General features: G+C 33.8%; 1 protein-coding gene across 1 annotated transcript; it reads right to left on the reverse strand.

The window, feature by feature from the left end:
- Positions 1–738: 738 nt before the first annotated feature.
- On the reverse strand, positions 739–11379 carry rasgrp2 (RAS guanyl releasing protein 2 (calcium and DAG-regulated)). The gene is made up of 16 exons (XM_042711479.1): positions 11232–11379; positions 10812–10966; positions 10021–10126; positions 9678–9734; positions 7505–7636; positions 6657–6798; positions 6374–6547; positions 6059–6175; positions 5463–5744; positions 4920–5000; positions 4536–4643; positions 2988–3103; positions 2732–2873; positions 2004–2040; positions 1772–1921; positions 739–794 (listed from the first exon to the last, which is right to left on the reverse strand). The coding sequence occupies exons 2-16, from the start codon at positions 10879–10881 to the stop codon at positions 739–741; spliced, it is 1770 nt and encodes a 589-aa protein (XP_042567413.1). The 5' UTR covers positions 10882–10966; positions 11232–11379.
- Positions 11380–13016: the final 1637 nt, after the last annotated feature.

Raw genomic sequence — 13016 nt, forward strand, 5'->3', positions numbered from 1 at the left:
GTGATGAGAGATGGCCGTGGCACAATAATGTCTGCAACAAGTCATTCATTTGACCTTCTCTTCTATTCATAATTCATATGAGAATTAAAAAGATCAATGAAATCATGCAGTTACAGGACTCCCAATTAAAATATCATTGTAATTTCTAACAAAAATTGCACCATTGCGCATTGATCATGGACATTTTTTTTTTTTTATTGTTACTTCTTGGACATGTGTGCATAGGTGACAGATTATATATTGCAATGGGTTGTTTTAGTCCCATTTCATACAAAACATCATTTAATTCTACTTCTACTAAAAGGATGAAAAATGGTTATGAAAAACTAAGTTTACCTACATCTTAAGTGAACTTTAAGGAAAATATTTGAATATTTTTTGCGACTTAACTGGTGCTTTTTTCTTATTTGTTTGAAATCCATGTGCTATTTTCAGACCCCTGAGAGATTACAGTATAGAAGAATCAAATAGAACAAAAAACGCTCGAACACAGACGCACAGACAAACTCTGACACTGCTACAGAAACTCCCTATGGATATACTAAAGAAAGGAACAGCTCTGTCCCTGCTGCTGCGCTTGCTTATGGATTTGCTCCAGGATGTTCCTGTGGAAATAGAGAGGAGAGGAACGTATCTAATGCCAGGTGATGGATTTCTGTTCATGAGAAGGACTTAATGAAAAAGCTCTCAACCACGAGGAGAATGTGTTGGCAATATACATCTACTTTTCAAACCCCATCAAAGGCGGACATCCAAAACCTCATCCTGTTCCTCCTGAGAGCCGTCTGTGATGACTGTGGAGGTACAGAGAGAGAATGAAAGGCTGGGAAAGAGTCACTCAAGTCACTGCGAGTTATTATCATTGTTTACTCTTCAAAAGATAAATAGTAGTAAGTACTAGACAGGATAGGGCTTTTCAATAACAATTACATTCAACCTGACAAAGCATATTTTTACAATATTTTATTATTACTATTTTAATTTAATTTTTTGGCTGATTTAAGTATTTTACAATATTTTATATTGTAAGGCCATGACAATGCATGCACATTTACAGTAAAATTGTTTATTTTATTTTATTTATAAAATATTTTAAGTACTTTTTGTAGAATATTACCTATAAGTGCAATATAGCTGTCATTTGCATAATTAGCATTTTCTAATTAAATAAAATAATAAAAAATTAATGAAGTTGATAAAATAATTTACTTTATTATAAACTTAAAAAAAAAAGAAATATAAAAAAAAAAAAATCATATATATATATATATATATATATATATATATATATTATATTATATAAATCTATATATACACTGAAAGTGTCATGGTGAAAATATAAATTTTAATTATATTTTTAAAATTAAATAAGAATAATTTAATCAACTTAAAATAAAAATAAAAAAATAAAATAACAAAAAAACAAAAAAAAAAAAATATTTTAGAAAAAATAGTTTTATAAAAAATAATTAATTTATCTTATTAATTTACATTTTTTAATTGAAAAGTGCCATTTACTTTTATTCAGAAAGAACATATACATATATATATATATATATATATATATATATATATATATATATATATATATATATACACACACACACATACGTAACCAAAATTTAACCCGTGACCAAAAAACCACCCTCACATACAAACACACACAAAAAGGCATGTACAACAATTATATTATCAACAACACCACTTTATAATAAACCACCTGACTAATCAACCATCTCCTCTCTGCAGGAAGGAGGAAAAAAGAAAAAACCTATCGGCTCTGTGCTGGAGGGAGGCGGAAAGCTGAAAGAGCGTGTGGCCTTAAAGGAAACGTCACTGTGACAACTGACACTCTGTGCACGCTTACGGCACTCGATGGCCAAACGACTGCAGCAGTCTTTATGACAGCTCACCCCACACACTGAAAAAACACAGAGGAGGGTCACAATGCCACATTTACACAGGAAAAAGATAAGAGTTAAGGTCTACATTTGGTTTCATACCTATGCATTTGCATCGCTGTTTGTAAAATCCCCATATCTGCAAGAATTAACATACATTAAATAAACCACAATGACAGAATATATAAGAAAAAACATGACACATTTTAGAAATTTTGGGTGCTGTAGTTTAGCTCATTATTTGAGATAATAATTTTTTCTTGTTTAATTGCATACATGTCATAACTATATTTCATGTGAGTAAACATAATATTCAACATTTTTCAAAAATACTACTTAAAAAAAAGAAAATAGAAAGCATAGCCTAAGTGTAATTTAATTTCATGGAAAAAGCTTGACAAGTTCAACCAACAAACAAAACCCAACAGAAAACAGTAAACATAACAACATATAACAAAACAGGAAATTATAAAAATACAAACCCAACAACAAACACACAAAAATAACAACATCAAACATAACAACATCTTTCCCACAGACACACCCTTAAACACAACCCTGCTGAACTCACACCGAAAACAACACAAGCACTATGAACCTCTGACAGCAGAGACACATATGAACAAATGCAAGCCGTAAATACGATCTGGCTTTCGAGTGATAACAAAGTAGGCATTATGTGCATCTGTGCTTTTTGAAATAAATACAGATCTAGATGTCTGTTTCTCATGACACTGAAAAGATCTTATTTCATCTCATGTGTGGGCTGTCATCACGTTGATGACAGATGAAGATAAAGAGACTGAGCCCCAAATAAAACATGCACTCACCAAACGAGAGCAGTGCCGACAAAATGAAGGCTTGACGCTGCTCGCCTCTGTAAACGTGTGAACAAAACCCATCTTACAGTTCTGTAAGGAGCTCGCCTTTGTGAAGTACCCAATCATCTCCTCACGGCTAATCTTACAATCCCTGGGAGTGAAAATGAGAAAGAGAAAGATGGGACATTTACTGTACTGTAGACTTTGACAAATGAGGGAAAATAATTACTCCAGTTACACTGGAAAGATGTCTTGATAAACCCACTGGTTTTGGTCCAGTTCATCAAACTTGCAAAGGTAAGGGAAATTCCTCCTGATGATCTCAAACTCTCCTTGGGAAATGTAGCCATCGCCATCAGTGTCAAAATTTTGAAACACTGACTGAAAGTAAGACATCTTCCAATTAGTTCTCTTTCACCACAAGTTAATTTATTGCATGCTTTTCTGGAATTCTTTTCAAATTTGTGCAGTATCACACACAACAGTATTGATCATTATTTGTTGTTCAGCACAATGGCATGATTGTAAATATGATATTTCTTTTAATAAGCCAGTCTATAAATAAAAAGTTATCACATAACTTACATTTGCTCCAGAAATTAAAATATTTGCAAACTAAAAGCAGAAATAAGTGGCTTCATGTTTCAATGGTACATTCCTTTTTGTTTTTGAACAAACCGATTGAGTGAATGATTCAATGTCTCACACAGTGAGTCAGTCACTTGAATGATTTTCTGAATGAATCAATGTTTTTAAACAAATAGGCTGAGTGAAAGATTTACGTAATGACTCACCTGTAATGTCAGTCACTTGTTTCATTCCTGATTCAATTCGTTTTTTTGTTTTGTTTTGTTTTTTGGAATCAATCAGTTGAGTGAATGATTCAGTGTTGCAATCATAAGGCCAGTCAATTGTTTAATTCCTGAATGAATCAGTGTGTTTGAAAGATAAGTCACTTGTTTCATTTTTTAAATGAATCAGTGTTTTTGAACAAATTGACTGAGTGAAAGATTTAATGACTCACTCATAAGGTCAGTCAATTGTTTAACTCCTTAACTGAATCACTATGTTTGAAAGGTCAGTCACTTTTTTAAATGAAACAGTGTTTTTGAACAAATCGATTGAGTGAATGATTCAACGTCTCACTCATTAGATCAGTGACTTGTTTCATTTTTTGAATGAGTCAGTGCTTTTGAACAAATTGGTTGAGTGAAGAATCTAATGACAAACTCACAAGGTCAGTCACTTGTTTCATTCCTGATTCAATTCGTTTTTTGAATGAATCAGTAGAGTGAATGATTCAGTGTCACATTCATAAGATCAGTAAATTGTTTAATACCTGAATAAATCAGTGTTTTTGAAAGAAGTCACTTGTTCCATTTTTTAAAATGAATCAGTGTTTTTGAACAAATAAATTTAGTGAGTGTTTCAATGTCTCACTCATAAAGTCAGTTTCTTTTTTCAGTTTTTGAATGAATCTGTATTTTTGAACAAAATGTTTGAGTGAAATATTTAATGACTCACTTATAAGGTCAGTCACTTGTTTCATTTTTTGAACGAATCAATGTTTTTGAACAAATTAGTTGATTGATAGATCTAATGACTCACTCATAAGGGCAGTCACTTGTTTCATTCCTGATTCAATGAGATTGTCAGTCTGTCTGGAACACGGAAACTGCATAACTGACTGTTGTCACATGCAACCACCTAATTATTGCATTTTTATACTATTTGCAAACAATTAATTTATTTGAAAACCAAATAATTATTCATAAAAATGATAAGTGAATTGAAAGTAGCATGGGTCACATACCTCCACCATTTTTTCAATGTGTTTGTTGATGATGGCTGGATCCGCTTTGGGTTTGACTGAAGATGACCACTGTTCTATTAGAGGAGACTGTGACTTTGAGCTGGAAGCCTAAAAGGCCAGAAATCAATAGCATATTCACTTAGCAAGTGAAAATAAGGCACCAGCAGATATGGATAAATGACTGCTGTCCATTGGTTGAACAGAATAATTACAGAGTAGTGGTTCAGGCTCCCAGCTGCAAGTCTACGTAAATGGATTATGCAAGCAACATGGGAAAATTAATCTGTCAAATTTTGTCATGAGTGGTTGTAATAGGTGGTTTCTACCTCATGGTGGCTACTGATTTGCTATCTGAGCAGTTGTTATGTCGGTGGGGTGACTCACTGATAGTTTAATACTGCGAGGCTCCCTCTGTAGAGACAGCTGATATATCTCATCCTCTGAATGGTACTGGTCCAAAGACACCTGGACAGGAATACAATAAATGTAAATTCTGAACAATAATTGATAAATGACATAGACTTGAGAAATCCATCACAGGCTATTTCAACCTTAATGTCGCCTACTTAACTATCAATTTACTGAAAATATTTATAATTTAAAGGAATATATATAAAAATGATTTATTCATAGATATATTAAATTTATATGAATTCATTTTTGTATAAAATCCTACAAATAATTTAAAATAAATTACAAGTAAATATGTAAATGATATAATATATATGTATGCAAATGTCAAATATATGCTATTTTTTATACTTTCTATTCATCAGAGAATCCGAGAGTTCGGAAATCACTGGAATAAATTAAATTTTAAAATGCATTAAAATGATAATAATAATAATAATAATAATAATAATAATAATAATAATAATAATAATAATTTTTATTACAGCAAACCCATTCCTCCCATAACAGACTCACTATAAGCAGATTCAGCAGGTCTGAATTGGCTTCTATACTGGGCGGAGTGCTTTGAATGAGCGCCAGCTCTTCAAGAATGGCATACAATTGATGAGTCTTGGTTAGGTTGACCCTAGTCTTCTCCGGGTCAAACCAATCAGGCAGGGCTACATGGACGGCAATCAGATCCTTCAAATGCACCCCAAGGATGGGGAAGCGGAATCCCGAACATTCTGAGAAACGCTGACGATAGCGACTGTAGTTTCCAGAGGAAGTGACCAGCTCCACCAATCCATCAAAGACCTGATTAAATGCAGAGGAGAACATTGGTTAGGCTGAAGCCCAGTGCAGTCGTAATATGAGGAAAGGGGATTTCAGTACATGGGTACAAGATATTCCTGCTCATGTTTGGTTGCCTGATAACAGAGCACTTGACTCAATTATTGATATTTCTGAGCAATCTTGCAGAGAGTATGAAAATGGCACTCAATCCATCTACTGAAAAGTGGACTTTAAGAATCTTATCTCTCATAGCCAGAGTTGGAGTGCTACAGCTGTTTGTTTTTCCTGCCAGTATTGGAGGTGTGTTTACAAAGCAGCACTCTGGCAGTCCTCACCTTGCGCGTCTCGCTGCCAATGAGCGCCTGCGTATCCTTGAGTCTAGCAATGGAGCTATTGCTGAGCCCACCCACTACAGCCATCAGTGTATTGAAGTTCTGCAGCTGCAGTAGCCTCTACACACATGCACACACAGAGTACAATATGTATATATTCATTTCAAAATCCTAAAACATTATTATTTATTTTATTTTTTTTCAGTTTTAAATTAGATTCTGAATCCCCAGATCTTCAATGTGGTCTGAGACTTTTGGACCCTGCTGTAAACAGATTACATGTCTTAAAATATAAGCGAGCGAGTGAGTTGGATTAACCTGGGCCACATTGATGAATTCACTGATGACAGTGGCTCTCTGCTGAGCTGTAGGCTTACTGAGAACCATGATCTGGATCCACTGGGAAACACTGTTAAACAGAGTAATGAAACGCTCCAGAATGGGATTATCCACCGTGCAGCCGTGCATCACGAAACTGTGGTAGTCCTGGAACTGTGGGGGAACAGATTTTTCATTTGCAATATGAACTCAGACTCGAGGTCATGCTATTACGAGCACAAAGTCACGACTAAATACTGCATCTATAAATTAAGAGACTTACCAAAATTTTGCAAAATGATTTGTACTCCATATATGTTAAGTGTTCAGCCAGGGTGGAAGCATCCAGGTGGTCAAAAAGAAGAGAGGTCTTGCGTTTTTTCTGGACAGTTTCATCCAGTTGACGTCGCCATTCGTAAGATGGACTACAGGCAGAACAAACAAGACATTGTATTTCTGTTGCTTGTCCCGTATTGCCTAAATATTAAGTATGCAACTTTTTCTATTATATTGGATTATATTAACAGGTCAGTGACATGACACTCTAGATCTATTAAGTTATAAATCTATATATATATATATATATATATATATATATATATATATATATATTTGAAAAACATTGTTTTTCTGTTCTGTCAAATCAGATCAAAGTTAGTGTGTTGTAACCAACATCCAACATAGAAAACCTTTTTAATGTAACCATGAAATAAGAAATTACTTAAAAAGTTGAACTCTTTTTTTTTAATGAAAATAGTTATTTTATATATTGTTTTATTTATATTTTTCAGGTCAAAAAGACTAAGCATCATGATATTCATTATTTAAAAATGCAAAAAATAATAATACACACACACACACACACACACACACGTATATTTAAGATAGACAGATAGATATCCACAAGTACAAATAACTTTTTTTTACAAGAACTTGGTATATTTGTTTTTAACTAGACTTCTCTTTATCTTTGACATTCTTATTTCTCATTGACCTAAGAACTTCTAGCTGTTTGAGTATCTCAGACATGCAGCTTGTTTGTGATGTTCAGTACACTATCCCCACACATTCTCCAGCCCTCTGTATCAAAGGAGCAGCGGTTTGGGTGAGTTCTGTGCCCCTGAGACTCACATGCTGTCTATGTCGATGAGCAGACTACGCCTCACATCTCCATTCTGTTCCAGTCGCTCTTTCAGACCGCGGATCTGCTCAGCCAGTGCGGGGTTCAGGTCAAACTCAGCTGGGAACTCAGATATCCAGTACCTGAAAGAGAAAGAGAGACGAAAGACATAGAGAGCTATGACACAGAATAGCTGTGCATGAAATAGGTCTAGGCAAGACAACAGGAGGACGAGCATTTTTGGTGAATAGTCTTGCCTCAACTGCTTTATGTGAATTCACAATACACCTCTGTGATACAACCCAGCTGCCTTATGACAAAGAACATCCATATCTTTACAAGAAATATGCACTGCATGGCCAGATAGTATGTGGACACCACAGCCATAGATGCATTTGAGCGTGAAATAGGTCTGCATAAATGCATACATTTCAAAACCATTAGCATTAATAGGGAGTTCTCCTTAAGGGGGCATTCACACGTAACACGTTTTTGCTGCTTTTCCACAGTTTTTTTTTATGTTAACATGAACTAGATGGACATCTTTGAACACTCCGCTTACATATCACGTCTCATTTTGACACTGCTATCTAAAAATGTGCCACTGAAGTTTCAATACCATGCATTTTTTTTTTTTATTCCACTGCCCTGCATCTCACATTTTTAAACACAAAAACGTGTTCTGTGTGAATGGCCCCTAAGGAAATTTGCAAGCTGTGAATCTCAATATCAGTGATTGGACGAACACAGCATGCAGCATGTTTAAATAATGGTTTTGGACCATTAAATAGCCTTTTTCTTCTAGTTAACATGTTTTCTGTCACTTATGTTCTCTTAAATGTTTTAACAAATTACAGCACTTACATTTTTTTTACTCCACTGTCCATTAACATTTATTGAGGCAAAAGCTATTCGGTTTATGGGTTGTTTGTGCACTCATATTACCACAAATAGGTAAAAGTGCCCCTTGTGATATGGCGAAATAAGTCCTGCATTCTAAATAAAACATCCAATAGCCAAATGGTAAGGTTATCGGATCACTGCCGTTAGAAGTTCAGTTTGCTATAGAAACAGTTGGAAACTTAGGACTGCACATGTTCATAACTGGTCCAGCCTGAAATAAAAGCTTTTTTATATGCAACATTTATGAGAAAGTTCATGTTATATTTTATTGTTGTTTTGTAATATTTCATTTAAAGAGATAGTTCATCCATGTTGGTAACCAAACAGTTGACAGTAGCCATTGACAAAAAAAAACACCATGGAAGTCAATAGCTGCTGTCAACATTTGGTTACCAATATTCTTCCAAATATCTTCTTTTGTGTTCAACCCCAGCAGCCACAAAACGTCATAAGACGTAGATATTTGGTTAAATTTTGGTTGCGATGTCGGGTGACCAAAATTTAATTTAAATTCAATGTCTAATGTCAATTTGATGTCCAATACCGAGGTCAGCTGACGTTGATAGGCTATTTGATGTTTTTAGGTTGTGTTACCAAAATCCATCATTACGTCAATGTCAAATTAGCATCCATTTTTCATTCTTAACCAAAATGCAAAGTCATGCCCAACATTAATCTGACGTTATTATTGATGTCCTATGCCTGCTGAGACAGAAGAAAGAAATTCATAGTAGTTTGGAACAACATGAGTGTAAGTAGATTATAACAAAATGTACATTTTTGGGTTAACTGTCCCTTTAAATGTAAGCATGGCAAGCAGTTTTTGTAGATATCAAAAATACCCAATACACTTAGATAAAACCTAATCTTTTAACACTAAAATAGGCAACAAAAGGGACATTGTTCTAATCTAACTCCTCATCGTTTCACACTGAGTTTCGTAACACAGGGTTTAAAAGCAGCACTAACCCCTCAGTGAAACATTGCCTTTAAAGCAGGGTTTAAAAATATGATAACCCCAAGGTTAAGTGTCGCATGAAAAGCCCATTTAAAGCCCTTTGGAGGGGTATTATGATACTGAAAGAGAAAAGGTAGGTGCCACTCTATTAAGTTTGAATATGATTTACGGCTGTATTCTGTACTTGATTTCGTGCAACTGTTACTAATGGGTTTATCTGAAAGAGCTGAACCTTGGATGTCTTCAAGCTTTTAGCCACTCAGTATATGCATAATTATTATAAAAAATAAATAAATAGGTGAACAAATGGGTTTTTAACCTACCTGACAAGGTGACAGATTTGAGACTGGCGATTTGCAGAGCAATCCTGTTCCTGAGACCTGTAATACTGTCAAGGTAGCTCCATTTCATTACTATTATCGACAGTTAGGAGAGTGATGGAAACAGTTTGCGATGCAGTCAGCCCTCTCTATAAATGACAAACCCCACCCATGACCGAATGTACTAAGTGCTAAATGTCTAGCATAAAAGCCGGCCTGTCACCTCTACTAAACTAAATGTACAAAGACTTGTATTTCTTTGTATTCTATTTGACATTAATGCTAGTTTTTCGAAATACAAAGTTCTGAGAAAGTATAATGTGACAGGTCTGCTGAAGGAGGATACTTGTGCAGAAGTTTCTTAGCTAGGTCACTGGATGACAGGTACCAGGGATGCATGGTGAGAAACAATCGCACGAGCGACGGCTCCTTCAGAACACCTTCATCATTGTCTGCAAGGAAGACAGAAAACCAGACAGACATTTGCACATTAATTAACATGAATCCATTAGCCTATGACATTCATTAAATACTCAGCTTGAAAATGTGTGTGTGTGTGTGTGTGTGTGTGTGTATATATATATATATATATATGTATATACTACTGCTGTCAAATGATTAATCGCAATGAATTGCATCCAAAATATAAGTTTTAGTTTATATGTGTTTGTATATTTATTATGTATATATAAATACACACACATACAGTATATATTTTAAAAATATTTACATGTATTTAAATGTATATCTTTACATTTATATTATATATAAATATATTTACATTTAATCATTTAGCAGATGCTTTTATCCAATGCGTCTTACAAATGAGGACAATGGAAGCAATCAAAATGAACAAAAGAGCAATGATATGCAAGTTCTATGACAAGTCTCAGTTAGCTTAACACAGTTCATGTAGCAAGTTTTTTTTTATTTTTAATGATATAATAAATAAAATGAAAAAAAAAAAAAAAAATGAAGACCCCTGAGCAAGAGAAATTAACATGAGAAACACTGAAGAGGTTTGAAGAACATCAAGAAACAGACACAAATGCATACACTTGAACATGCCAGTGTTGTTCTGACTGGCTCATCAGAGTGTTGACACAAGAGAAGGAGGAAGCAAATATGACCACTGACCAAAGGCTTTGATGCAGGCTTCCACCAGCTCATCCACACTGGCTGACTGATCCGATGAAACGCTCTCCATCCCTTTCTACTTCACTGTTCTCCACAGCCCCTCCTTTCCCCCCCAGTTAATTTTCCACTCCTCTCTTTGATCCCTCTCTTTCAGTCTGAAAACGAGACAACGCCATGCGAAGCAAAGGAAACAGAATCAATAAAGCAGAGAATGGTTCAGATGTGAGAGGTGTCACTGATTTTTCATTTTCATCAAAAGCAGACAAATCCTGGTCACACATGGATAATACGGTGGACAAGACTCATCCAGAAAAAAACAAGGTGCATAAAAGAAAAAAAAAATCAAAGATCCATAGGAACTGTTCTCAGACAACAGTAGAAGAAAAAATAAGCCTTAGAAAGATTTTCAAAGGAACTTACCCGTTGAATCCGGCATCAATGGTCAAACAGTGATCATCTATGAGAACAGAAGTGCTAGTGAACGCTGGGCTTCAGTGGAGCCTCTCTACCCATGTACTGAAAACCACAGTGGGCCTCACTGGGGTTCACTCTGAGCACATCAGCCTATAAACTTACAGCTGTTGCATTTCCTGTACATAAAGCTTCTACATTTCCTTTTCATAATCACACTAAAAACAAAAATAACACACACAACAAAAAAAAAATGAGGACAAAGGGTGAGAAAAAAAAATGTAAAGAGAGAAAAAAAAATTGTAGTTACAACTAAATTCTTAATTAATGTTTTTGTATTGGTTCCAGTAAAAATATCCAAATAGATAATGTCCAAAAATATCTAAAGACAAACTGCATAAGATACTAAGTCATGTTTTCAGAGAACATATCTTGATTTATTTTTCTTACTGTTGCATGTCACACACACACACACACACACACACACACACACACACACACACACACACACACACACGTGTATAAATATATTATTTTAAAACAAATTATCATAGCTTATGGAATTTTGCTCCTAAAATAAATTTAACTTTGATTTTATAAATAAAAATGCTGTATATATTATCTATCTATGTATCTATGTATCTATCTATCTATCTATCTATCTATCTATCTATCTATCTATCTATCTATCTATCTATCTATCTATCTATCTATCTATCTATCTATCTATCTATCTATCTATCTATGTATCTATCTATCTATCTATCTATCTATCTATCTATCTATCTATCATAGAAAAATATTTAATAATTGATCAAAATTAAACATTCTAGCTTATGAAAATTTGCTTCATTTAATGATAAATCTGCATGTGACTTCTTTTGCTTTAATGGTAAATCAGAGCATCACAGAAATGTGCTTATAAAGCATGGACACAAAAGTGTCCAGTGTCCACAATCCACACTGCTGAGGGTGTGATCTATGTGAAACTGAACAGTTGTGTTGGCTCCCCTCAGTGGCCACATAGTGCCACACACTTTGATTTCTCACTCTGGCTATCACTGAAGCTTGAATTGATATTAAAATTGAAATGTAAAATAATCAGTATTATTGGAAATAATTAAAACATGTTTCAACAAAATTAAAATCCCCAACTTGGTGAAAAAAAGAGAAACTAGTATTAATTAATTTGAAATAAAAATTTAAATACGATTGTGATTAGGGTATGAAAATATCCAGACTGAAATAATAATAATAATAATAATAATAATAATAATAATAATAATAATAATACAAACCTGATTCCAAAAAAAATAATTTCCTATTATTATCAATATTATGTTTCCTATCTCATTTATCTTGAATGTAAGTGTACATTTATATTATATTTAGTGTAAATAAAACAAATTAAATAAGATCTAAGATTCAAGTCTCAATTAATAGATTTATCTGTATTATTTTTTTTTTTTTTTTTAGGATTTATGCAGCTAATGAGGGGGTCTGCAGAGAAAAAAAAAATCCATTCTCTTCATAAAAAAAAGCACAATATTTTTAGTAAAATGGATGAATATTAAATGACCTGATATGCATTAGCCTATATTATATAATAATTTGTAATGTGTTTTAACGTGTACAAAATGCGATTTGTTGTCCCCATGGGTTAGCTTAGAATCTGGGTCTGCAATTCTTTATTAAATATACTGTTTTTAGTATATTTGTATATTTAAATATACTGTTTTTAGTATATGTTTGTAAAACATTTCATAATTGAAATACATATTAATTTGAACAAGA

Source organism: Cyprinus carpio, chromosome A21 (assembly GCF_018340385.1).
Source record: "Cyprinus carpio isolate SPL01 chromosome A21, ASM1834038v1, whole genome shotgun sequence".
NCBI classification, from domain to species: Eukaryota; Metazoa; Chordata; class Actinopteri; order Cypriniformes; family Cyprinidae; genus Cyprinus; species Cyprinus carpio.

What these genes read in the sequence shown, in the direction of transcription:
- rasgrp2 (XM_042711479.1), bottom strand. Translation starts at nt 10,881, where the DNA reads ATGGAGAGCGTTTCATCGGATCAGTCAGCCAGTGTGGATGAGCTGGTG. An exon ending in AGCCTGCATCAAAGCCTTTG is followed by an intron (nt 10,127 to 10,811) that starts GTCAGTGGTCAT and finishes TCTTCCTTGCAG; the next exon opens with ACAATGATGAAGGTGTTCTG. An exon ending in ACATTGAAAAAATGGTGGAG is followed by an intron (nt 3,104 to 4,535) that starts GTATGTGACCCA and finishes TCTTACTTTCAG; the next exon opens with TCAGTGTTTCAAAATTTTGA.